At 38.7% G+C, this 27,482-nt stretch overlaps 1 protein-coding gene and 1 pseudogene across 1 annotated transcript; both read right to left on the bottom strand.

Moving 5' to 3' along the window:
- Positions 1-23,164: 23,164 nt before the first annotated feature.
- On the bottom strand, positions 23,165-24,433 carry LOC121977426 (zinc finger protein ZAT5-like). Its single transcript, XM_042530006.1, has one exon. It carries the CDS (start codon positions 24,100-24,102, stop codon positions 23,278-23,280), a length of 825 nt encoding a protein of 274 aa, XP_042385940.1. The 5' UTR covers positions 24,103-24,433; the 3' UTR covers positions 23,165-23,277.
- Positions 24,434-26,975: 2,542 nt separating this feature from the next.
- Positions 26,976-27,110, bottom strand: LOC121979025 (annotated as a pseudogene).
- Between the last annotated feature and the right edge of the window lie 372 nt (positions 27,111-27,482).

Below are 27,482 nucleotides of genomic sequence, written 5' to 3'. Positions count from 1 at the left end.
GACCTACATGCTAGTCTTATTGCATTAACATTGTCCCTGAATGTTAATACTCGACTAGCAATGATTAAGAGTAGTGTTCCCTATATCATCTCACTATCGGTTCAGCTAACCGATTGATATAGGTAAAAACCTTCTACTCAAGGACGTTATTATACTTAGTTTATTTGGCACTAATACAAGTAAATATAATAACTAAAAACCAAATACCTTTATTTATATATAGAATATGATACAACAAGTCTAAAATACAATCATCAAATGATTGGCTCTAGGGCTCTAGCTAACAATCTCCCACTAGCACTAGTGTCAATCAGTGTAGGCTCTAAGCCCCAATGACCTAGTGTGACCATCATGCTTCCTCTGTGCCAAAGCCTTGGTCAAGGGATCTGCGATGTTAGCCTCTGTAGGTACTCTGCAAATCTTCAAATCTCCTCTCTTGATGATCTCTCGAATGAGATGGAAGCGCTGTAGTATGTGTTTGGTCCGCTGGTGTGAGCGAGGTTCCTTCGCCTGTGCTATAGCTCCATTTTTGTCACAATAAAGCTCAATAGGGTCAGCAATGCTAGGAACCACCCCAAGTTCAGTGATGAACTTACGAATCCATCGCCTCCTTTGTGCCTCGATGCGGAATATACTCAACCTACTCATAGAATCACCATCGTGTCTCGCTTGAACTCTTCCACCACAAAGACCACCATTAATGTAAAATACGAACTCCATTGCGATCTATAGTCATCCCGGTTGGTCGGAAGCTAGCATCACTGTAACCCTTTACAGCTAGCTCATCATTGCCTCCATATATCAAGAAATATTCTTTAGTCCTTCTCAAGTACTTAAGAATATTCTTGACCGCTATCCAGTGACTTTCACCTGGATCTGACTGGTATCTGCTTGTCATGCTCAAAGTATACGAGACATCAGGTCGAGTACATAGCATGGCGTACATGATAGATCCTATGGCTAAAGCATAAGGGATCTGATCCATGCGGTCTCTCTCTCTAGAAGAAGGACCTGAGTCTTGAAGACTCACGCTATGTGACATCGGGAAATCCCTTCTAGAGTTCTACATGGCAAACCAAGGAGTACCTTGTCAATGTATGTACCGACTTAGGCCAAGCAATCTCTTAGATCTATCTCTATAGATCTGTATCCCTAGAATGGGATGCCTCACCTAAGTCCTTCATTGAAAACTAGTGGTCTTGACAGACTGAAGCAAAGGGATGTCCTTCCCAATGAGTAGTATGTCATCCACATACAATATGAGGAAGACAACTATGCCCCCTACAACCTTCTTGTAGACACAAGACTCATCTTCGTTCTTGATGAAACCAAATTGTTTGATTGCATCATCGAATCGAAGATTCCATCTCAGAGAAGCTTGCTTTAGTCCATAAATGGACCTATGCAGCTTGCATACTCTGCTAGTATGCTGTGGATCTACAAAACCCTCAGGTTGTGTCATGTACACATCCTCGAGTAGGTTTCCATTCAGAAACGTGGTTTTGACATCCATCTGCCATATCTCATAGTCATGGTAGGCTGCAATAGCAAGCATAATCCGAATGGACTTAAACATCGCTACTGGAGAAAATTTTCATCATAGTCAATACCATGAATCTGCTTGAAACCTTTAGCTACCAAGCGACCCTTATAGATAAGTCCATCCATGTCAGTCTTTCTCTTAAAGACCCACTTACACCCAATGGGTTTTACCCTTTCAGGTGGATCAACCAAAGTCCATACTTGGTTGGTGTACATGGATTCCATTTTGGATCTCATAGCCTCTAGCCATTTCTTGGAATCTGGTCTCATCACAGCTTCCTGATAGGTGGTAGGTTCATCCTCTATGAGCATAACGTCATCATGGTCAGACAAGAGAAATGAGTATCTCTCAGGCTGACGACGTACCCTATCAGACCTGCGAAGAGGTATGTCTACATGAACTGGTTGTTGTTCCTCAACTCCTTGTGGAACAACATCATCCACAACACTTTGTGGTTCCAGTTCAACTTCCATCGAGGCTTCAGTGCTATTGTTCGCATCTTGAACTTCTTCAAGATCGAACGCCTCTACTAGTCTTTCTAGAAACAAAGTCCCTTTCTAGAAAGACCCCAGTCTTTGCCACAACTACCTTGTGCTGACTGGGAATGTAGAAGTAATATCCCTTAGTTTTCTTGGGATATCCAATAAAGTAGCACTTGTCAGATTTGGGTCCTAACTTGTCTGAGACTTGACGTCGAACGTAAGCCTCACAACCCCAAATCCTCATGAAAGACACCTGGGCATCTCTCCCAGTCCATATCCTATATGGTGTCTTTATCACGACCTTGGATGGAACTCGGTTGAGTATAAAAGCTGCCGTGTCTAGAGCATAACCCCAAAGGTATGTCGGAAGATCTGTGTGACTCATCATAGATCACACCATATCTAATAGGGTACGATTCCTCCTTTCGGATACACCATTCCACTGTGGTGTTCCAGGAGGAGTGAGTTGGGATAGAATCCCACACTCAGCTAGGTAGTCACGAAACTCATGGCTAAGGTATTCTCCACCTCGATCGGATCGAAGTATCTTAATACTCTTGCCAAGCTAGTTCTGTACTTCATTCTTGAATTCTTTGAACTTTTCAAAGGATTCAGACTTATGTGTCATCAAGTACACATAACCATATCTACTGAAGTCATCAGTAAACGTGATGAAGTACCTATAACCGCCTTTAGCAGCGATATTGAAAGGGCCACATACATCACTATGTATGAGTCCTAATAAATCAGTCGCTCTCTCGCTGTGCCCACTAAAGGGAGTCTTGGTCATCTTGCCTCGTAGGCATGACTCGCATACCTCATATGATTCAAAATCAAATGAGTCCAGCATACCATCCTTATGGAGCAGGGATAAACGCTTGTCATTTATATGACCTAAGAGACATTCCAGAGGTAGGTTTGGTTCATGTCATTTGACTTGAACCTCTTGATATTTATGTTATAGATAGGGCTCTCAAGGTCTAGAATATAGAGTTCGTTTATCAGAGGTGCACTGCAATAGAACATATCATTTAAAAAGACGGAACAACATTTGTTCTTTATTGTAAACGAGAAACCTTTCTTGTCCAAACAAGAAACTGATATAATGTTCTTAGTTAATGCAGGCACATAACAACAATCGACTAACTCTAGTACAAGCCCAGAGGGCAGAGATAGAAAGTAAGTCCCTACAGCAACAGCAACAACCCGTGCTCCATTGCCTACTCGTAGGTCCACCTCGCCCTTTGTCAATGCCCTGCTACCTGCACATCAGTACAAATGTGAGAAGCACATCCAGTATCTAATACCCATGATGTAGAAATAGATAGATTGACTTCTATAACATATATACCTAAAGTGGAAGTCTCACTTCGCTTCTTCTTAAGATCCTCCAAGTATACCTTGTAGTTCCTCTTCCAGTGCCCGGTCTGACCGCAGTGGATGCAGGTAGCATCCTTGGCGACCCCTCCTTTAGGCTTTAGTGCCTTGCCTTTGCCCTTGGCTTGGGACTTTCCCTTGCCTTTGGGCTTGCCCTTGCCCTTATGTTTCTGAACCATCATAACAGTGTTGGGCTTAGCCTTCTTAAGGTTCAGCTCAGCAGCTCGGGCAGTGGCTTGTCAATCTCGTTCATATTGTAGTTTAGAACGAATTGACTGTAGCTATCCGGCAAGGATTGCAAGATCAGGTCAGTGGCCATCTCTTGGCCAAGTGGGAACCCCAACCTTTATAGGTTCTCTATGTACCCAATCATTTTGAGTACATATGGGCCTACAGGAGCCCTGTCTGACATCTTGCACTCAAACAGTGCCCTTGAGATCTCAAATCTCTCATGTCTCGCTTGACCTTGATACAGTTGACAAAGATGTTCAACCATATCGTAAGCGCCCATTAACTTGTGTTGCTTCTGAAGCTCAGAGTTCATGGTCGCGAGCATTAGACAAGACACATTTAATGCGTCATCTTGATGCTTCTTGAAAGCATCTTGGTCAGCTCGCGGGGAAGTGTCAGGAGGAGCCTCCGGAATGGGCTGCTCCAGAAGGTACAGTTTACGTTCTTGGGTGAGAACTATTCTCAGGTTCCTATACCAGTCCAGGAAGTTTGCTTTGTTGAGCTTGTCCTTCTCGAGGACAGATCGTAGGGAGAAGGTGTTCGTATTCGATGTCATGGTATTCTACAACCGAAATAAAAGCAGAAATAAATATCATATTCTTAATCATTTAATTAGACCTTTAACTAAATGATGCTCCCACTGAATTCTATAATTCATGTGGGACAAGATCCACATCATACTAACCCTTGAGTTAGCTTTGGCTAATACGCCCAAGACTTAGTATGATCGGTAGGTAACGATTACCAATTACATCTCTATGCAACTCTTGTTTATAGAATCAAAATCCGCATTTATATTAAAACTCGAGTTAGCTTTGGCTAATACGCCCAAGAGTTAATATAAACGTGATTTTGACCTATCTACCAACCATTGGATAATGCCTATAGTTAAACTCGATCCAATTGAGTTAGCTAGTTACTCAATCTAATTGAGTTGTACTCACCCATGCGTTGATAGGCGGGACCAAAATTGTCCCTCCGTACCCTACCAAGATAGTATGTGTTGCTCTGCTTTGGCAGATTCAACAACAACATGCGATCGAGGTAGTGGTAGGTATCACGGCATGGTAGACATTACGAGTTGACGCGATTTAGATCTAATCTAAATGATGATGCGTATCAAATACTTGATTTAGATCTAATCTAATCGTGGGGTGCATCATGTGCACGATTTAGATCTAATCTAATCGCTAGGCACTAATTAACTACTTAATTAAACATGCATCACATACATATAAGCAATTAATTAAATTATTTTTGTGATTGTGTCATGGCCCTACTACGATCTTCTCAAGACAATGAGAAGATCGGATGGTCAACTTAAGGTCAACAGCTTCTCAAGCTTCTTCCTTTGACCACCTTGTGTTGCTCGCGCCCTCCTCGTAACTCCGTCTCGTGTGGACCTTCCACCGCTTCAAAATTACATTACAATTTTGAAACTTGAGTTACATTCGAGTCTAAATCTAATTTACAACCAAAATATAAGAGAAAGACACGACGCACAGGTCATGAAAATAAAATAAAATAAAAATAAATACAGCACGCACATCACATAACGGCACGCAGGCCGTATTATGAATTACAACACATTTTCAAATCCAATTTGGGTCGTTTGGGCCATGACTATCACAAAATTAATATATAATTCAAAATTATATATTTCTATAATTTTCTATAATTTTTTTTTTATAATTTTACAATTTTTACGGGTATAATTTTCCCGACGGTTCCGTTTAGCAGTTTTTTGGGCGCAATAGCGGAACGAATCCCCTTGCGGGGCCAGGGGCAGCGCCCCTACCCGCGATCTAACCATCGCGAGGGTTCCTTTGCGATCTAACAGCGCCTTAGCCCGCTGTCCCAAAAAGATTTGGGGCGAAACCAAGCCGTTTTGGAAAAATCTTCCCGATAGCGGAAGCCTACAAGTGCCGAAACACTTGTGCTTCGCTTCTACGAGAAAATTACCCATTAAAACTATAAAAACATGAATTTACAGATCTATATTTTTCATAAAATTACGAATCTAAACTCGTACTCGCTTCGCACGTGGCTCTGATACCACTGTTGGGTTTTCGGGCCGTGAAAACCGCGTTTTTGCGTCGCGGAAACCCCGAATCACCCATGCCACTGGATCTTGTGCAAAGGATAGATTTCAAAATTTTAAATATGAGTACGAGTTTACTAAAACTTAGATCTACTCCTAGATCTACATGGAAGAGATCTATACCTTCGATGCGTGCCCTTTTCGTATCCCGCTCGTCCAAGATTCGTCGGATCTCGAAAGTATCAAAGATAGATACTTCTCTATACGTATCCACACGAACACACTAGGTGGAGATGACCAAAACAAGGTGTGCTAGCACCTTCTAGGATTCGGCCAAGGAAAGGAGAGGGAGAGCAAAAATGGCTAGAGGAAGGAGATGAAGTGAATGCACATGAATGAGAAAATGAATTCACATCCACAACAAAAGGTGGCCGGCCACTTTCCCAAGTGTAACCCCCATTTTTGCATTAAGTGTGGCCATTAAGAGATTTGTAACCTCCATGAGGTGGCACACACATGTGCTAAACATGATGATGTGACACCTCATCATTGGCCACTTAATGCCAACTCACCAATGAGGTGGCATGAAGTCAAGTCAAACTTGACTCTTCATCTTCCTCTCAAGTCAAGTCAAACTTGACTTAATCTCTCTCATGGTTGATCTAATCCAACCATTTAATTCAAGCCAATTTAATATAATGAATCTAATTCATTTAATTAAATTGATTCAATGAGTCATAATCTAAATTAGACTCATTAAACACATGAATCAACTTGAGTCCAACTCAAGTTAGCCCAATTAGGATTACTCTTAATCCAATTTGATTCATCAAATGAATCTAATCCTCTTGGTTCATCATATGAACCTAATCTCCATCTAATTGTCCTTAGTGTGTGACCCTATAGGTTCTTGTAACGTTGGCAATGCCCCTAAACCCATTTAGGAGCATAAGTAATGAGCGGTATCTAGCAACACATCATTACTACCCAATGTTACAAGAATGTTGAGATCCAACATCACCTTGTGACTACTAATTGTGACTCCTCACAATATATGACAAGTGTCCTTCTATCCTAGACATCTAGATTGATCAATATGAGGCATAGACCGTGTCATCCTCTAATCAATCTAAATCTTGAACTCCAAGTAGACTCACTAAATCAAATGAGCTCAATATCCTATATTGACTCATTTGGGAATGGCCATGCACTTCGTGGTCTCACTCTATCAAGAATATCGATGTCACTCCCATCATATAGGAGGGATAGATCCCATCTACATCACTCATATCCCTTTGCATAATTCATTACATACCCAGTAATCACCTTTATAGTCCACCCAGTTACGGGTGACGTTTGACGAAACCAAAGTACATAACTCCTTATGTAAGGATCCATGGTGACTTCAGGTCTAAGGACTAGTAGTCATACTAATAGCCACATGAGAAAGTATATGACACTCATATAACGATCCATGATACTTTCTCATGGCGGGTCATTCAGTATACATTCTTTAATGTATACCCATGTGTCAACTTGATATCTCTATATCCATGACTTGTGAGATCAAGTCATCGAGTTGACCTACATGCTAGTCCTATTGCATTAACATTATCCCTGAATGTTAATACTCGACTAGGAATGATTAAGAGTAGTGTTCCCTATATCATCTCACTATCGGTTCAGCTAACCAATTGATATAGGTAAGAACCTTCTACTCAAGGACGTTATTATACTTAGTTTATTGACACCAATACAAGTAAATATAATAACCAAAAACCAAATGCCTTTATTTATATATAGAATATGATACAACAAGTCCAAAATACAATCATCAAATGATTGGCTCTAGGGCTCTAGCTAACATGAGGTTTCTGTCCTCTTGAATGGGCTCGACTCTTGCCTTCGTTCAGCGCCTTCAGGTAGTGTTCGGTGATCCGGGCACTGCTGAACAGCTCTTCTGCGGTCTACGGTCTATTAACCCCGGCGGCCACATTCAGAGCTATTTCGGGTCTGAGCATCTTCAACATGAGTTTGGCCCTTTCTCTTTCCGTACCAACCAACTCTGGGCATAGGCGTGCTAGTCGGTTGAATCTTTTCACGGTTTCATTAACTGATAGGTCACCTTACCGGAACTCGGTGAACTTGGCGTAGTGCTTGTTTGTCACACGCATATGAAAGAATTCTTCAAAAAATCTAGCTTCAAAATCCGTCCATCTCATTTGGTTCACTGACCTCTTTTCTTTAACCCTGCCCCACCACATTCTGGCATCTCTCGAAAGGTAGAATGATGCACACTTGACCTTTTCATGCTCAGGCCAGTTCAGTAGCTCTACTATACTTTCCACAGTCTTGAACCAGGCCTGGGCGTCCCATGGTTCACAAGTGCCAGAGAAATTTTCCAGCTTCAGTCTCTGCCACTGAATTAGATACGCCTCTTGTCGAACTACTGGGGTTGGGCCTATCGGTGGTACTGGTGCAGCTGTAGGTACGACTGGCATCTGATTCTGGTTCACTGGTGGGGTGGTAGGATTCCCTTGCTGATTCATCAGAGCATTAATTACTTGCTGCTGCTCTGTAACCTGACACTGGAGTTCAGTAACTACATGCATAAGATTAGGTGGGGGTACTCTCTCATCGACTCTGTTATTGCGTCTTCTAGCCATGCTTATCTTCATCAATGACAATAAGGCTAGCATAAGATCATTATCATCTTAACCTACATTCATGCATACTTAAACTAAAACATTCCTTATCATACATAAAAGAAATAGAGTAGGCATAGAACTTCTTACTTGGAGCGGCAGGATGGATGCTTGATGTGTGTGTAGTGGAAAGGAAGACCTGCTCTAATACCAAACTGTAATGCCTACCCTTCCCCTACTGATAGCAAGGGCGGCGCTATGCGAACATACATGCATGTGTGATCAGTGCACCGGAAGAATTCTTAAATTTTTAAAGCATACATAAAGAACAATATAATCATGTAAACATATTAAACATGAGAGCATGCTTAGAATTCATGTGTGTAACTTAATTTAATATTTAATCACTGAACATAACATAGAATTCAAGCATAGTTTAGTTACCCTAACATTCAAGTCATGATAAAAAAAGGATCTTAGCAATTCTTTAACTAAACCAAGTGCCTATTAGTTCAAGATTCATGGAAATAATAAAAAGAGATAGTCAAGTAGCAAACGTTAAAAGCATCAAGTAGAAAAACAAGTTAACATGCAAAACTTAAAACATGCATAAGTCTTGAAACACAAAAATAGATCTCTTCTACCATGTCACTGCCACACACATCTTTGCCCTTCCTGCTGCTCCCTTTAGTTTAGCCATTCTTTACCCTTTTCTGCAGTACAAGGAAATTTAAAACTATAAGCACAGAGGCTTAGTAAGATCCTTTCCTACTCACAAAATCCATAAATCATGAATTAAACATGGAGTAGTGATATATTCATTTAACCAACACTTAGATTTAACATTTCATGCTAGCATAAAGTAGTGTCATACTCATTTGGGCAAATCATAAACATAACATATGAGAGCATAAGCATAAGGTGGTAGCATGTTCATCTAGATATCATAGACATATCTCAAGAGAGCACCTTCCTAAAGCATAATAATCATATAACATGAAATAAGTATATGCAAGATGTTCTTTTGAAAACATATATCATAATCATATAACATGACATAAGAATATGCAAGATGTTCTTTTGAAAACATATATCATATAGGTACTTAAACATAAATCTCAACATGAGGGCTCGGCTTTGTACCACATACAAGATTTGTGCGCATCCCTAAATAAATCCGAGGTAGCTAATCCCGAACCTACTAGGGAACTAGGCCCGTTCTTCGACCTAGGGGCGACGTAGGAGCCCATCCCCTTGTTAGAGTGTATACTAAAAGCCTAGCTTTTGGTATAAATATTTATCTAGAAATAAGAATCACATTGGTCAAATGTCTACATTTATGATAAATGTAGTTGTTCAATTAATTTATATTGTAGATAACATGGTGTGTGGTGTCACACACAGAAGATCATGTTATTGGTTCCTTATAAATTATAAACAGTAGCTCACGACCAAGATGGAAAGGAGCAAACCATTGGAAGGTCGTAGTGTAATTAGGTATTAGTTTATCTTAACTATATAATTACACTAGTACGCTTAGAGTGTATTGAGTAGGACCATTTGAGGTCATTCCTTTTATACTGACTTTATAAAGTAACAAAGACCTCAGTTATTATGGAAGTGTGTGCTCTTAATCCTAATATAATAACAAGCACATATATTTGATATTTATTTCTTTAATTTATCAATGGGTGAGATTTAGTTCGATGAATCAATAAGCCCGATAAGTTGAGAAATGATATCACTTATAGTGTGTGTTGTTGATTATAGAAGAAAACTGTGTCCTAGTAATCTAGGTTGAGAATGTCCCCAAGAGGAGCTCATAAGGATTGTCATGTTAAACCCTGCAGGTGGACTTAGTCCGACATGATGATGAAGTTGAGTGGTACTACTCTTGGAGCTAGATATTAATTAAGTAAGTTGTCAGTAACTTACTTAATTAGTGGACATTTGTTATCTTAAACACAGGGAGACTAACACACTCATAATAAGAAGGAGCCCAAAATGTAATTTGGGATTGGTGCGGTAGTTCAATAATAGTTCTTTAGTGGAATGAATTATTATTGATGAAATTAAGTTGTGTGTTCGGGGCAAACACGGGATGCTTAATTTCATCGGGAGACCAAAACCAATTCCTCCTCTCGGTCCCTATCGTAGCCTCTAGTATATAGAGATTTATACCCACCGCATACCCACCTTCTTACCCATCCAATGGGGCCGGCCAAGCTAGCTTGGAACCCAAGCTAGGGCCGGCCAAGACCAAGTGGATGAGTCAAGTAGGTGGCCGGCCAAAGCTTGGGTCCCAAGCTTAGGTGGCCGGCCACTAGAATATTAAAAGGATTTTTATTAAAATTATTTCTTATGTGGATATCATGATTTTAAAAGAGAGTTTAAAAATTAAAAATTTCCTTTTATAGCTTTCTACAAAAGATTAAGAGAAGAGATTAATCTCTTTCCTTATTTGTAGTTTCAAAGGATGATTTTAATTTTTGGTAAAAACTTTCCTTATTTGTAAACCATCTACATGTTTAAAAGAGAGTTTAAAATTTGAAATCTTTCCTTATTTGTTGATTAAAGGAGGATTTTAAATTTTAAGAAAACTTTCCTTTTTAACCATGTTCATGATTTAAAAGAAAGTTTAAAAATTAATAATTCTCTTTTATTAGTTTTTACAAAAGATTAAGAAAAAACTTGATATCTTTCCTTATTTGTAGATTAAAAGAGATTTTAATTTTTAGAGATAACTTTATTTTTATCCACATGTTTAAAAGAAATATTTTAATTTATTAAATTTCCTTTTTATAAACCAATCATGAAGGTTTTAAATTATTGGAGAAATTTTATAAATTTCCGGAAACAAATTAGGAAGTTTTAATTCTTGTTTTAATTAAAACTTTCCTTGATTTGGGGCTTGAGGTGGCCGGCCATTGTATTTGAAAAAGAAAATTATTTTTAATTAAATAATTTTTCCTTTTCAATGGAAAAAGAATTAAGGAAATTTTTATTAAATTTTCCTTATTTGCCAAGACCAAGGATTATAAAAGAGGGGGTAGAGAAGACTTCATGGTTAATAATCTCTATTCTTTTCCTTCCTCTCCTCTTTGGTTTTGGTGGCCGGCCCTATTTCTCTCCTCTCCTCTTGTTGGCCGAAACTTATCTCTTGGTGGAGCTTTTGTTTGTGGCCGGATCAAGGAAGGAGAAGAAGGAGAGAAAGCAAGCCTCGTTTCTAGCATCCCTTGGAGCATGGTGGTGGTGGCCGAACCTCTTCATCCTAGAAGAAGTTTTGATTGCCGAAACTTGCAAGGAAGAAGAAGGTGCTTGGTGGTTCTCATCTCGGAAGATCGTTGCCCACACAACGTCCGAGGTTAGAAGAGGAATACGGTAGAAGATCAAGAGGTCTTTCTAAAAGGTATAACTAGTAATTTTTCTTTCCGCATCATACTAGTTATTTTTGGAAATAATACCAAATACAAGAGGCATACGATTCTAGTGTTTCAAATTTGTTTTCGATATAGTGTTCTTTTGTTTTTCTTTTTCTTGTGATTTGATTGTTCTTTTCGGTTAACCCAAAGTTATTTTAGGAAATTAAATATTAGCTTTCCTTAAAAGGATTTGTCTAGTCGGTGGTGGTTGCTCCCATATCCAAGAAGGCCATGTGCCTCGCCACGTCAGTACTGGGAATCAATTTTGGAAATTAATATTTAATGGAATTAATAACTTAGGTGATTTGGATCAAACGTGTTAAGTTTCGCAGGAGATCCAAGTCAAAACCTAAAAGAACAAATAGATTAAGTTTTGGATCAAACGTGTTAAGTTTCGCAAGCGATCCAAAATTTAATTTAATAGAACACATGGTAGATAGGAAAAGGTTCAGACCTTTGTACAAAATTTTTGTACAGTGGAACCTCTAGGTTTTCCGAGTAGCAACCAACACCCCTGGACCTTGCTAGGGTCCCGTACAAGTCATACAAAAGTAAAATAGCATATCATGTTCCTTGTCATATTATAAAGAGTGCTCTTAATCCCAACTTATAGGAAAGCAACTCTTAGGCATTTCATCATACATAAGCCTTGCATAAGCATAACGTGGTGGCATAACGTTCGCATATCACATAGCATATCATAGAGAGTCATTATCATGCATAGTTAGGGTTTTGAACTTTCTACAAACCCTAATTCATATCTTGGCCGAAACTTCCAAGGGGCATGGTCTTAGGTCTTAAGCAACTTTAAAACAAGGAAAGCATCATACTAGCATCACATGGTACTTATCATAACATGGGAGATCTTTCGCAACCATAAAAGGACTTCTAACCCTAGTTTCTTGGTTTGGCCGAAACATACACAAGGCATAGTCTTAGGTTTTAAGCTATTTTAAGCATGGAAAATATTAAACTAAAATCTCATAATTCTTAGTATAACATGTGAGACACTTAGCAACCATAGATGGGCTTTGTAACCCTAACTTCTTGTCTTGGCCAAAATATACCAAGGGGTAAATCCTAGGTTTTTTAGCATCATTAAACATGGAGACTTTAAACCAATATCACACAATACATAGCATAACATGTGAGACTTTTAGTAAGCATAGATGAGTTTCTAACCCTAAATTCAAGTCTTGGCCGAACATATAAAACATGATTCTAGGTTTCTTTTAAGCAATTTTAAGCCTAAAACTTTAAACTAATATCACACAATATATGGCGTAGCAAGTGAAACTTTTAGCAAGCATAGATAAGTTTCTAACTCTAATTTTAAGTCTTGGCCGAAACTTACAAAGCATGATTCTAGGTTTCTTTTAAGCAACTTTAAGCATGAAACTTTAAACTAATATCACACAATACCTGGCGTAGCAAGTGAGACTTTTAGCAAGCATAGGTGAGTTTCAAATCCCTAACTTTATGGCAAATAAAATTACCTCAAACGTCGTGAATTTTGTATGCCACATTAGTGTGGACGTATACAAATTCAAACATTTGTAAGAGGGGGTTTTACCCATTATTTTATTATCTTGTCACTTTATGACAAATAAAATTACCTCAAACACCGTGAATTTTGTATGTGACGTTAGTGTGGACGTATACAAATTCAAACATTTGTAAGAGGTATTTTTACCATTAATTTTATTATCTTGTCACTTTATGACAAATAAAATTACCTCAAACACCATGAATTTTGTATGCCACGTTAGTGTAGACGTATACAAATTTAAACATTTGTAAGAGGGGGTTTTGCCTATTAATTTTATTATCTTGTCAACCTAACTTTATGACAAATTAATAGTTGATTTTCTTCGGTCACACAAATAATAATAGTGATTCCGATGGGGAGGATACTATTAAATGTGCCTAAGTGTATACCATTACTTGATACTTAGTCCATTAAATAGGATTGTACCCCTTTAGTTGGAGAAGATCACACGTTCTTAAATAATTTCCTATGACCATCTAGTAAGGAAGTTTGATCTAGTGATCCGCAAACAAACTCATCCGTTGTGGAGGAAGGCACTCAGAGCCAACACGCAAGTTTGAATGCATCACTTACAAACCAGTAATGGAGACCATGGAATTTAAATAAAATTCCTCTCCCACTTAGTTATTTAGAGACGAGGAATTTTAACATGGACACAAACACACAAACACAACCACACATAGCATAAAAGGCAATAAATAAGAAAAGTAATTTTCCAACTATTATGGCCTCATCTAATGTTGTCCTCCGTATGCCACCAACCTTAGCCGTCGCCAAAGGGTTTATGTAGTCGTGTCCATCATGCTTATTTTTTCCGCTGCGCCTCTGGTCCTCAAATAGCACCACGTCTCACAAGGATACGATCCGCGACAAAAATAAAATTTTACATTTATCGATCCTATATTCCACGAAGGAATGTACATGTAATCTAGATCGAACAAAAATGTAAAATCCTAAAACTAATACAGCTCCTGCTGTATTTAATAATTACAATCATGCACACATATAAAATGCCTTCGACATGTCCGAGGGTCCAATCACACACAATCACAATAGGCCATAATAGTTGGAGCCTGCAACCACAGAGTTAATCTATTTGCACATTCTACTATTATCCTGCATAAACTTATGTATGAAAAGTGCATAATTAATTGAAAACCAAACACACAGAGGTAAAAACCTAGCTCTGATACCAATTGTTGGTTGTTACTCGAAATATCGTTCTAGTTTCCCTGTACAAAAATTTGTACAAGTATAGTACTATCTTAGCTACCCATGTGCTCTACTGAAGTTAAATTTGGATTACAAATGATACTTAACATTATTAATCCAAATTGTCCTTCAGAAGTTAAACTTGAATTGGAAACGATACTTAACATTTTTACTCCAAGTTTAACCGATGTGTTCTTCATAAGTTAAACCATATTATAGAAGTTAATTAAATATCTATTTCAAAGATCGGCTTCCAAGTTAAACATGACGAGACACTAGGCCTTCTTGGGTATGGGAACATCCACCACTTCCTAGATAAAGCCTTTCAAAGAAAACAGATATTTAACTTCTTGCAGTAAACTAGGTTTAACTACAGAGTCCTCAATAGAAGAACAATATCAAAACATGAAATCGAAACACAAAATCAATAACAAAAACGATAGCCTAAAATCGATAGCCTCTTGTGTTTAGGTTTTCAAGATCTATACAAAGAAGATGAACTAGTTATGATGCAGAAACAAATAACTAGTTATACCTTTTTTTGTATCTTATAGACCTCTTGCTCTTCTGTTGTATTCCTCTCCTTCTCTTGGACGTCGTGTGGGCGACGATCTACCAAGATGAAATCCACCCAAGCTTTCTTCTCCTCCAAGACTTTCGAGCCACCAAGGGATGTCAAAATAGGAAACTTCCTTTCTCTTCTTCTTCTCTTCCAAGTAGCTGGCCACTAAGGAAAAGAAACTTCTTGATGTGTCGCCGACCTTGAGAGAAAGAAACAAGGAGCAAGGGAAGAAGCAAGGGCCGACTACACAAGGATCAAGTGAGGAGACTAAGGTTATCTATTTTTATGAAGGCTCCCTCTTCCTCTCTTTTATAATCCTTGCTCAAGGCAAAAAAGGAAAGTTTTAAAACAAAATTAAAACTTCCTTTTAATCCTTGGTAATGACTAAAAAGGAAAGTTTTAAAACAAAAAATTAAAACTTCCTCTTAAACAATACATGGTCGGCCACACAAAAGCAAAAGAGGAAATATTTAAAACAATTAAAATCTCTCTCTTTTTAAATTTCCTATTGTACATGGCAATAAATGAAAAGTTTTAAAATTAATCTTTCTCTTTTAAAACATGTAGACATCTACAAAAAAGAAAAGATTAAAATTAAAACTTATCTTTTAAATCATGCTTACAAAAAAAGAAAGTCTTATCAAAATTAAAATATCTCTTTTAAACATTATAGACAACTACAAATAAGGAAAAATTTAAAAAAAAATTAAAATCTCTCTTTAATCCTTTGTAGAAAGCTATAAAAGGAAAGATTTTAAAAATTTTAAACTCACTTTTAAAACCATGTGGATGTCTATAAAAGGAAATTTTAAAAATAAAATTTCTCTTTTAAATCCCTTCAAGAATGACTATAAAAGGAAAGATCTTATCTTTAATAAAATCTCCTTTTCTCTTCTTATCATGGTCGACCCCATGCTTGGTCATCAAGCATGGCTTGGTCGGCCCTAGTTTTGGACTCCAAGCTGGGCTTGGCCGACCACTAAGCTTGGACTTCAAGCTTGGCTTGGTCGGCCCCTAAGCTTGTGTAAGAGGTTGGGCTTTGGGTGGATAAAAAGATTTATAAATAAGAGGCTACAACAGGGACCGAGAGGAGGAATTGGTTTTGGTCTCCTGATGAGCTTGAGCTTCCCGTGTTGACCCCGAACACCCAACTCAAGTTCATCAATAATAACTCATACCACTAAAGAGTTATTATTGCACTACCGCACCAATCTCATATTATAATATGGGCTCCTTCTTATCATGAGTGCGCTAATATCCCTGTGTTTAAGATATCGAATGTCCATTAATTAAATGAGTTACTGACAACTCACTTAATTAATATCTAGCTCCAAGAGTAGTACCACTCAACTTTATTGTCGGACAAAATCCACCTGCAGGGTTTACATGACAATCTTTATGAGTTCCTCTTGGGGGCATCATCAACCTAGATCACTAGGACACAGTTTCCTTTTATAATCAACAACACACCATATAAATAATATCATTTCCCAACTTATCAGACCTATTGATTTAACGAACTAAATCTCACCCTTTGATAAGTCAAAGAAATAAATACTAAGTATACGTGTTTGTTATTATATCGGGATTAAGAGTACGCACATCTATAATAACTGAGGTCCTGCTCTTTTATGTAGTCAGTATAAAAAGAACAACCTCAAATGATCCTGCTCAATACACTCATAGTGTACTAGTGTAATTTTATAGTCAAGATAAACTAATACCAAATTACACTACAACCATTTGAATGCTTTGTCCCAATCCATCTTAGTTGTGAGCTACTATTTATAATTTATAAGGAACTGATAACATGATCTTCTGCGTGACACCACACACCATGTTATCTACAATATAAATTAAATGAACAACTACATTTAACATAAATGCAGATATTTGACCAATGTGATTCTTATTTCAAAATATATGTTTATAAAAAGCTAGGCTTTTAGTATATATTATAACAGAACGGTCATGCCTGGTAGGTACGACTATGCCTGGTAGGCACAACCGGGCCATGTGCTTGGCTAAACTGATAAGGCATGGCCAGGTTGTGTGAACTACTACTCCCAAGGGACATGGTTGTGCCTCGGGGTATGACATGGTTGTGTGGCTTGCTAGGAAGAGAGTCATGACCGTGCCTCAAGGCATGGCTTGCTCCTAAGAGGTCACATGGCCATGTCTCCTGCCTTGTGAAGTAGATATAGTTGTTGTTAAAATCCCGGGGTAATTTTGATGTGGTCAACCAAGTTCAGTTAGATCCTGCTGTATTTGATCCATGTGTCTAAGTGTGCAAGAGCTTAGGAATGCAGGAAGTCGAGCAGAAGATGCAGCTAGCAAGAAGGATAGTATGGGGGAGAGTCGATGGGCTTGGTACGTCCGAGGGACGAGGTGCTGTGGAAGAGTACACCGGTGGATGAGAAGGATGTATGCGACGTTCGAGGGACAAGAAGTTGGGGAGGAAGCCTACTCAAGGAGAAGACTAGAAGATGGGTCCGGGTGAGCCCAATTCTGGATGGACGAAATCACCTAGATGATCGGAGCAGCAAAAGACAAAGGGAGTGCTGTAAGAGCTGCTGGAGGCACCTTGAACAGAGTTGAAGTTGGCCCTGTGCTTCTTTATGGAAGGCTCCTTTGATGAATAGTATGAAGGCGCCTTCCAAACTTTGAAGGCGCCTTCCGATAGTCATTAGCCGCGGATAAGCTTTATCCTCGGTGGATAAAACCTATCTGATAGAAGCCACCTTGGACCTCTTTGGAGGCACCTTCAAGCTACGGATAGGATTTTCTAGGAGCTATAAAAAGGCCCCTGGAGCTAGGAAATATTCAACAACTTCAGTATTCATTTCCTATCAACTTTCTGAGAGTTTAAAGTATGTAAAAGGCTTCTCCGCCTTCAACGAAGAAGATCTACTAGTGCTTTTTCAACGCCTTGGATTAACAACCACTAGGTTGTAACTAAGTAAACCTCTAGCCTTTTACCTATTCTTTATTTTTATTAGTTGTTCATTTATTGTTATTATAATTGTTGTCATGCTACTAATCTACATTGAAAAAAGAGAAGGGTTTTTTCATTTTTAATTTACAGGCAATTCACCCCTCCCCTCTTGCCGATCGTACGAGACCTAACAAGTGGTATCAGAGCCCAACTGCTTCAGAAGGACTTAAGAAGTAAAAGGAAGATTCGATGTTACAATTTCCAAGAAGAATGGCACATCAAGGACGACCGCCCTAAACTGAAGAAAGACAAGGGCAAAAGACCAACAAGAGTGAAACTCAAGAATTTAAAGGCAACATAGGATGAATCTTCATCCTCTGAATCCAAGATCGAGGCCTAGTCGGACTAGCCCTATTGGCCGACCACCAAGGAGAAGATGAAAGCAGCTCAGAGATAAGCATTGATGAAGGAGGAAGATCATCAGAAGAAAGTTGCGATGAAGAAGAAATATAATAATACGAGGTAAATAAGGTACACGCCTTAACTTCTAAAGAGTCATTTCAATTTATTAAATTACTTTCTAAGAATTTAGTAAAACTAGAAAGAGAAAATGTCGAATTAAAAATAATCTTAACAAAAACCTGCCCTTTAGAAATGTATAATAAGTTAAAGGAAGAAAATAAAAAATTAAAGGACCAAATTAAAAAATCTAGAAATTCTACATGTCTTAATCAAAATGTCTGGAAAAATGATAAAAGTCTAAATTAGTATTTTAGATACCATAAGAGACAAATTAAAAAGCTATCATCAAAATATGTTCTTAAAAGATACTTAATCAATCCAGTAGGAAGAAACCTATATTAGGTTCCCAAATCCTACATAGAATAAATTAATTTTTTTTAAACAAAAAGGGTTACAATTTGCAGAAAGAAAATTAAATGTTTAATTTCTTTAAAAGACTTTGTCTAGAAGTAGTTGTTGTTCCAATATTAAAGAATGCCTAGTATCTCGCCACAGATTGGAAGCCAATAATAGACTAACTGTTAAATAGTTAACTAAAAATTTGATAAGCCAATGATTTTTTTAATTAAAAAAAATTATTATTATTATTTGTTAAAAAGGGTGTTTTTAAATTAAAGTTTTTTTTAAAGTTAACTACTTTGTGTAAAATTTTATATCTGCCTTATATATATTCAACTCCTATTTTCAGATTTTCTTTTTTCAATACTCAAAAATATATTTTTGTAAATTTTTGATAAATAATGAAATTTTCTATGGATTATTTGTCAAAAACTTCATTTCTAAAACTGAAAAATTTTGAAACTTATTTTTGACAAATTTAAATTCTGCTGACCCTTAAGAAAATTTTTCCTTAACCCTTAGAAAATTTTAATTCTTTATCTAACTTTGCTCGTCTCACTTTATTTTTGATGTGATCAAAGTGGGAGAAATTAGTACAAGTTGAGGGGGAGTTTTGATATTTACATAATTATGTAGTTTTAAAAAAAAACTTTAATTCATTGTATTGCAATTGTTATTTGCAATTTACATATGTTATTACATTTTTTTAACCCTAACTTGAACTTGGATTGATGCACATCAAAAAGAGGGAGATTGTTAGAATCTCAATATAGTTTTAATATGGTCAACCAAGTTCAGTTAGGTCCTACTGTATTTGATCCTTGTGTCTAAGTGTGCAGGAGCTTAGGAACGCAAGAAGTCGAGTAGAAGATGCAGCTAGTGAGAAGGACGACACGGGGGAGAGCCGACGGGCTCAGTGTGTCTTAGAGACGAGGTGCTACGGAAGAGTACACCGATGGACAAAAAGGACGTGAGTGACGTTCGAGGGACGTGAGTGACGTTCGAGGGACGAGAAGCTGGGGAGGAATCCTGCTCGAGGAGAAGGCCGGAAGATGAGTTCGGGTGAGCCTAATTCAGGATGGATGAAATCACCCAGATGATCGGAGCAACAAAAGAGCAAAGGGAGCGCTGTAAGAGCTACTGGAGGTGCCTTCAACAGAGTTGAAGGTGCCCCTGCACTTTATTGTGGAAGGCGCCTTCCATGACTGGAAGGCGCCTTCGATGAATAGTACGAAGGTGCCTTCCAGCCTTTGAAAGCGTCTTCTGATAGTCATTAGCCACAGATAAGCTTTATCCTTGGCAGATAAAACCTATATGATGGAAGGCGCCTTGGACCTCTTTAGAGGTGCATTCAAGCTATAAATAGGATTTTTCAAGAGCTATAAAAAAACCCCTAGAGCTAGGAAATATTCAACAACTTCGGTATTCATTTTCCGGCAACTTTCTGAGCCTTAAAGTGTGCAAAAGGCTTCTCCGCCTTCAACGAAGAAGATCTGCTAGTGTTTTTTTAATGTCTTGGATTAACAATCACCTATGTTGTAACTAAGTAAACCTCTAGTCTTTTACCTATTCTTTATTTTATTAGTTGTTTATTTATTGTTATTATAATTGTTGTCGTGATGCTAATCTATGTTGAAAGAAAGAGAAGGGTTTTTCATTTTTAATTTACATGCAATTCACCCCTCCCCTCTTGCCGGCTGTATGGGACCTAACAGTTGTGTCTCCTGGCCCTGTAAGATACCCTGTGAGGTAGACATGATCGTGTTTCTAGGCCCTGTGACGTAGACATTGCCATGTATGGCCCTGGCATGGCCCTGCCTTGCTGAATTCTCTTGCAAACTTACTCTAATGCTCCATTTTGCTCCAAAAAATATCCTATCAATGAAAACAAGTAACAGGCATATTTTCAAAGGAATAGGATGGAAGTATGACATAAATAATAAAATAGAGTACAACAAACATAGATTATATCTATAAAATATGAATAGATGTGCGTCAAACAATGCCTAAAAATACATATAATCTACGCATCAAGAGTCGAGTCCCAAAGGTCCGATCAACTCTGGGGTAGACTCGTTGTATGCCGGGGGCTCTACCCCAGAGTAGGGAGCTAAGTTTCGAATGTCCGACTGGCTTTGGGGCCAACCAGCTGTATGCTGGGGTCTTGCCCCTTGACTAGTGGGAAGATAAGCCCCGAAAGTTTGACCAGCTCTGGGACCGACCGGTTGAATGTTGGGGGTCATGCCCATGAGTGGGGAGCTGAGGCCCGAAGGTTAGACCGATTCTAGGGTCGAGTAGTTGTATGTTAGGGGCCCTGCCTCTAAGGAGTGGGGAGTTAAGTCCCGAAGGTCCGATCAACTCTGGGGCCAACCGGTTGTATGCTGGGGATCTTACCCCTAACTGGAGAGCTGAGTCCCGAAAGTCCGACCGATTCTACAGCCAACTGGTTGTATGCTAGGGCCCTTGTCCTTGAGGAGTGGGGAGCTGTCCCGAAGGTCCGATCTGCTTTGGGGTTGATCGACTGAATGCTGTGATCCTACTCCAAAGGAGTTGGGAGCTAAGTCCCGAAGGTCCGACTGACTCTGAGGCCAACTGACTATATGTTGGGGGTCTTGCTTCTGAGAAGTGGGGAGCTGAGTTCTGAAGGTCCGATCGGCTCTGGGGTCAACTGGTTGTATGTTGGAGCCCTGCTCCTAGGGAGTGGGAAGCTGAGTCCCTAAGATTCGACCAGCTCTGAGGTTGACCGGCTGTATGCTAGGGACCCTGCCCTTGAGAAGTGGGTTGTCTCACTATGTATACGTTGACTGCCATCTCATATTAACTTTGGTTGCTACCTTACCTTGACTTTGACTATCATATCATCTTAACTATCGACCTCACATTACCTTTGAGGTCACCCACAACGTATTGTATCACTCATTAAAGGAGCAAGTATATTAATATATACTTTTATTCAATTATGCAAAGAATAAGAATGAGAGCTAGTGTATGTGTAAACTTATGATAAGGTTGTTGATATCTTCATTCAGCCACTTGGAGTTGATCTCTTCAACAAATCAATTGCAGCAAAAAGGTGAAACCCTCGCCTCCAGGGCCCCCACTGACCGGACTCACGGTCATTATGAGGGAGATAAATCGCAGCACCCGAGCTAACATGGGACGGACCAGGTGGGATACAGGGATAGGGGATTTATTCCCCCGTTGCCATTGAGTTTCGACCCGGCGATCTCATTGCAGCAACCTCTACCCCATACCATCTCGGATGACCCACGGGGTCAATCTCTTCAACAAATCAAGATTCAACTTGGGGTGGAATATGAAAGATAACCAAGTTTAAGAGGGGAATATTTAAAAAAAAACTATGTTAAATCTAATTTTAAGAGGACCAAGGAAGTTTATATTCTAAGGAGTCATAGTGTGTGAGATTTTATAAGAAAGCTAATACCAAAGAATTAGACCATCATAACGTTGCTATACCTCTAATTATAATTAGAGGTATAGCAACACATAATGTAATCTTCACTCGATGGACTCTAGGAATTAAAACGGAGAGAGGCCGTCGTTAATACAACTTGTCAACGCAGTATTATCTCCTAGCTAGATCACTTTACAAATTAAACGTGCCTTAACTCTCTCTGATGTTAAATTATTAGCTGGGCACGGATGGAGTCATGGCTTCCCTGTCCTTGATTTATTATACCAAAGATGAGTTGTAGTGGCCTGAACCCGTGGGATTTTATACAATTAAGCAACTGCAACTGGTAGTAGTTATATAGAACAGCTGTGAAGCCACACCCATTGCGTTACAGTGGCCAGAAGCATTAAGTGCCGAAGAAGCAGCGATAGATTAAGTGGCTAGCTCTACATGAACTCCATGTGAGCTGATTAAGAATCTAAGTCGAGGCTACAGCCCCACCTACCAGTGTTTTATTTGGTGTACTTAATTCCCTAACAGATTAAAGAAATCTAGAAAAATGACTCTAGTCCACTTAATTTGGACAATTCAATCGGCCGGTAAGCTGATCAATCACATGGTAATCGTTGATTGTTAACTAACTAATTATGTGTTATGAGTTGTTCAACCGAAGTTGTTAACTGTGTCGTCATAAGATATGCAAACCTAGTTAGCTAGAATTGCCACTGGTGTGTAACTTTTGCTGTCAGTTGTCTTGTAGAGGAGGAGGACGAACCTAATCCACTTTAAGAGACGATCGCTAATTACTTTACGCGAACGCAATGCTCACCTCACTCGTGACTCAACAGATATCGGAAAAACATGATGTATTGCATCGATTAATCAATCGGTGATGACAGGAAGCTAAGAGAAGAATGTGTTATTCACATAATACAATTAAGCAACGAATTTGTATGCCCAAATCGAAGTAAATGAAAAAAAGAATCAATGTGGTAGCTTGCGTTATTCCTTCTTCTCAGTAATGGCGCCAGCTCGCCACCAGAGCTGAGGCAGATCCGGAGAAGAGAGCGTAGACGGTGAAGGAGGACTCTGAGCCTCGCCGACGTAGGCCGCAGCGGGGAGATTGAGGTCGAAAGAGAGGAAGCTGGTCTTGTCCTTCTTGGCGGAGGCGTGGGCTTGCGCATCTGCGACGGCCATCGGCCGGTGGCGCCGCATGTGGCCCCCGAGCGCCTGCCCGGAGCTAAACTCCGACCCGCATATCGCGCACTCGTGCAACTTAGGCTTTGCGGAGAAGGAAGAATTCAGGCTAATTTGTAGCAAATTGTCGTCCCCGGGGACGATCGGTAACTTCCTCTTATTCTCCTCGGCCGGCGTCGGCGTCGGCGTCGGAGCCAGCGCTAGGATGGCTGCCAATTTAGGCTTCTTGTGGCTGGTGCGGTGTCCGCCGAGAGCCTGGAAGGAGGGAAAGCACTTGTTGCAGGTCTTGCACGCGTACAAAAATTCGCCGGCGGCCTTTCCGGCGCCGCCCGGTAGCCTCCTTCCGGCAAACTTCTCATCCCTCCTCCGCTTCTCCGGCTCCGAAAAGGCACGGCCTTGCGCGAGGAGGATGAGGCAATTGGCCATATCCTCCTCTTCCTCCGTAATCGTTCCGGATACCGTCTCGGCCGAGGAGGCAGAGGAGGAATCAGCCACCGGCGGCGGTGGCGGTGGGTGCTGCGTGCGGTGGCGCTTGGTGCGCTTGCGCTTATTGATGACGGCGTGGGCGAACTCAACGTCATCAATGCTGCCGCTGGCGCTGCTGTTGCCTTCCTCTGCCGCTAATTCCATGTCAATTAAGCACCGGTAGCGGTGTAAAAACAGAGAGAGAGAGAGTGAATGGAAAAGAAGGTGGTAAGCACTAAACCAGAGAATTCGAGAAAAGGTTGTGGACAGAGAGCAACCCACTGGATGTGTATATTTATAAGGGGGAGTAGAATAGCGTTGCTAATAAAAGAGAAGGCACTCAACCATCACTCACCTCTCTCACACAGACGAGTTTTGTGAGTCCTAAAAATAGAGGAAAATTAGGTGGGCGTAACGACGCAAGAGAGGTGTAGAGTGAAGGAAGGTGGGGGGAGATTGGCGGAGGAACAATAGCAAAGGACAGAGAGGAGGGACTCCTCCACAACACCCCCCCTCTCCCGTCCCCAACCACATCGCCTAATCCTGGACTTAATTCTGTCCACTCCTTCACAGTGCCCACATTTTTCAATCTCGACCAGATCAGCAAATCCAGTTAAAAACGATTTAAATATTTTGATCGAATTAGTCGAGCATTTAACTGTCTGTTCCATTGCAATTAAAAAACTACGACGTGGTGAGTCGATCGTGAAGGACTTTAATTGGGCTCATCACTGACTGATAAAAAGTGGAAAGTGGGGAGGGAGATGAAAAGGTCGATTGTTGTTTGTTTGCAAGTCAATGGTATATTAAATTACAAGTAGGGGCACCATTTGCTATTTAAAATATTATTCAGCTCTTTTAGTTGTATTTGTTGTTGAATGGTGAACCATCTGCCGGGAGAAGCTGCATGCCCTTCTCTCTCAGCAAGCATCTACATGCAGGAGGAAATTTACGGTGATCTTTAGTTTAGAGATTTAAAAATGAAGGAATGAATTTATTCCTAAATTTTAGGTTTGATTTGTGGGAATGAAATTAAAATTTTGAAATGGAATTCAAAAATATGAGTATGGATGAAATTCATCCTTTTTCTTGGATTTTGATGAAATAGGAATGTGAATTAAATTTTAGATAAAAATATCGTTAGTATATTTGTTCAATTTTTCTTTCAATTTATATACTCTCTCCTTATTCTCTTTCATCATATTTTCTCTCTCCTTATTTTATCATCATTCTTTCTCTCTCAACATACTTTTCTTTCCTCATTCTCTCTCATAACACATTCTCTAACATTTTCTCTCTATATTCTCTCCCATCACCCACTCTCTCTCCTCATTTTCTCTCTCTTCATTTTCTTCCATCACACTTCCTCTTCCATTACACACTCTCTCCTTAATTTTTCATCATACTTTCTCTCTCCTCAATCTTTCATTTTCTCTCATCATATTTTCTCTCTTCATTTTTTTCTCATCACTCTTCCTCTCTCAGCATACTTTTTCTCTTATCATACTTTTTCTCTTTTCAATCTCTCCACTTTCTCCTCATTTTGTCTAATCATACTTTCTCTCTCTTTATTTTTTTTCATCACACTTTCTCTTTCATCACACTTTCTCTCCTATCATTCTCTCTCATCATATGTTTCTCTCACATTCAACTTTCTTTCCCATCTAATTTTTTCTCTTATTTTTCTCTAAGGGTAAAAAAGAAAATTTAGGTTCATTCCGATTGAAAATATTCAACTAATCAAATATTATTTTTAAGAATGATACCCAAATTCATACTCATTCTCATTTTATAATATTCATTTTCATTCCGATTTCTACAAGAAAATCAAACGCCACTTAAATTTAATTTCCTAGGATAAAGGTTGAAAAGACATGAAAAATAGCATAAGCACCGGAGATTTGGGAAATCAAAAAGTGGGTTTTAGTTTTAAAATAGTAGTGATAATTTAAAGTAGTTTTTTTCTTAGAATTAATGACGTGGGTGGAATAAGTAAATAATTAATAATAAGACTTGAACTTTTTAAGAAAGTTTTTTTAATTGGGAATAGAATAGTAAATTTTTGTATGAAAAATATTTTGAAAATTAAAAAAAATCTCATCCATAGATCTAATAAAATATGAAATCTTATTGAGAGAGGTTCAATAGGAGCACAGATGACAAACGTATAATAGAACTTTTGCTGGTGATCCTTGTCCGATTCAAATAGAATATCATATGTTTATCATCTGTGTCAAACATTGAGGACTCAACCATAACTCTAACTATTGGATGTAGCCAGAGGAGAATTTGTGTGCAATTTACTCTTAGCCTAGCTAGGCTATTATCTGATTATTGACAGAGAATCCAGCTGACATTTAAGCTCATCAGTTCCATGCCTGTGTCCGTGCCTCTGCTCAACAATATAATGTTCTCAACAATCGACATGATTCATTTAGAAATGAGATATGTAGCGTGCTCTGTGGATCAGGTCGAGTTAGACATGGACTTTGGTCGGGCATGACCCACATGTTGAGCCCAACCTATATATAAGTTGAAAAAAATATAAATATTATATTAGAGAAAAAGTTTCTCATTCAACTAATATAAAATTAAAATCAAGCAAAAGATTAAGGATTTCCTATCGATCGTTCTAATTATATTATTATATATTAGCGATCGTGTGGGTGCGCATTATATGAGCTAGGCCCTCTATATCAGGTAGGATAATACATGAAGGGATCTGAAAGAAGAAGAATTGATCTATAGAAAATAATTTTAATTTTTGAATATTATCTCTATTTTTATTTTTTTTAGTGGAGCAACACTTTAATATTTTTATAATTTAATACACCTCTAGGTGTACTTACAAAAAATTGAGGTGGAGCAACTGTCCCACCAAAGATATATGTTGCTGCGTATGTGATATAATACATGAACGCATGTGGGTAACGGACTCTCCTTCATAAAAAATTAATTTAATTTTTTATATTAGATATTAAAATGATAAGAGCAAATACTACATTTAATCTCAATTAAAAGACCGTTCATAAATTGGGTAAGGCTACGCCAGACTCATGCAATAGTGCAATACTAGGGTGATGCTCGAGAATCCCAGTAGTAAGCTACTGTAACAAATTCCCCCTTACAAAAATTTAATTTAATATATCTTAACCAAAAGCAGAGAAAAATATGTTTTCAGACATCGCTGGCCTAAGGTATTTATAGAAATTTCTCTACTCGCAATGTTACAAATTTTAAAATGTGTGACTAAAGAGAACTCTAGATTTTTAATTGATTAATGAGAAAAATTCTCAATAATACGCAGTTGAGTCTTGAACTCTATCTTTAATTGATTAATGAGAAAATTTCTAATAATATGTCGCAACTGAGTCTCGAACTCTAGAACACTAATTGATTAATGAGAAAATTTTCTAATAATGCATCGTAACTAAGTTTTGCACTCTAGATTTCTGATTGATGCATTTGTGAAAATTACTAATAAATCTTAAAATTATTTTCAGTGTGAGAATAAAAAAGGACATTAACATAATTTCATTTTTAGC

This window comes from Zingiber officinale, chromosome 4B (genome assembly GCF_018446385.1).
Source record: "Zingiber officinale cultivar Zhangliang chromosome 4B, Zo_v1.1, whole genome shotgun sequence".
In the NCBI taxonomy this organism is placed as follows: Eukaryota; Viridiplantae; Streptophyta; class Magnoliopsida; order Zingiberales; family Zingiberaceae; genus Zingiber; species Zingiber officinale.
The sequence above is the reverse complement of the archived record's forward strand: the minus strand, read 5'-3'. Positions and strand labels throughout refer to the sequence as shown.

Coding starts and splice junctions, on each gene's coding strand:
- LOC121977426 (XM_042530006.1), bottom strand. CDS start 24,102: ATGGAATTAGCGGCAGAGGAAGGCAACAGCAGCGCCAGCGGCAGCATT.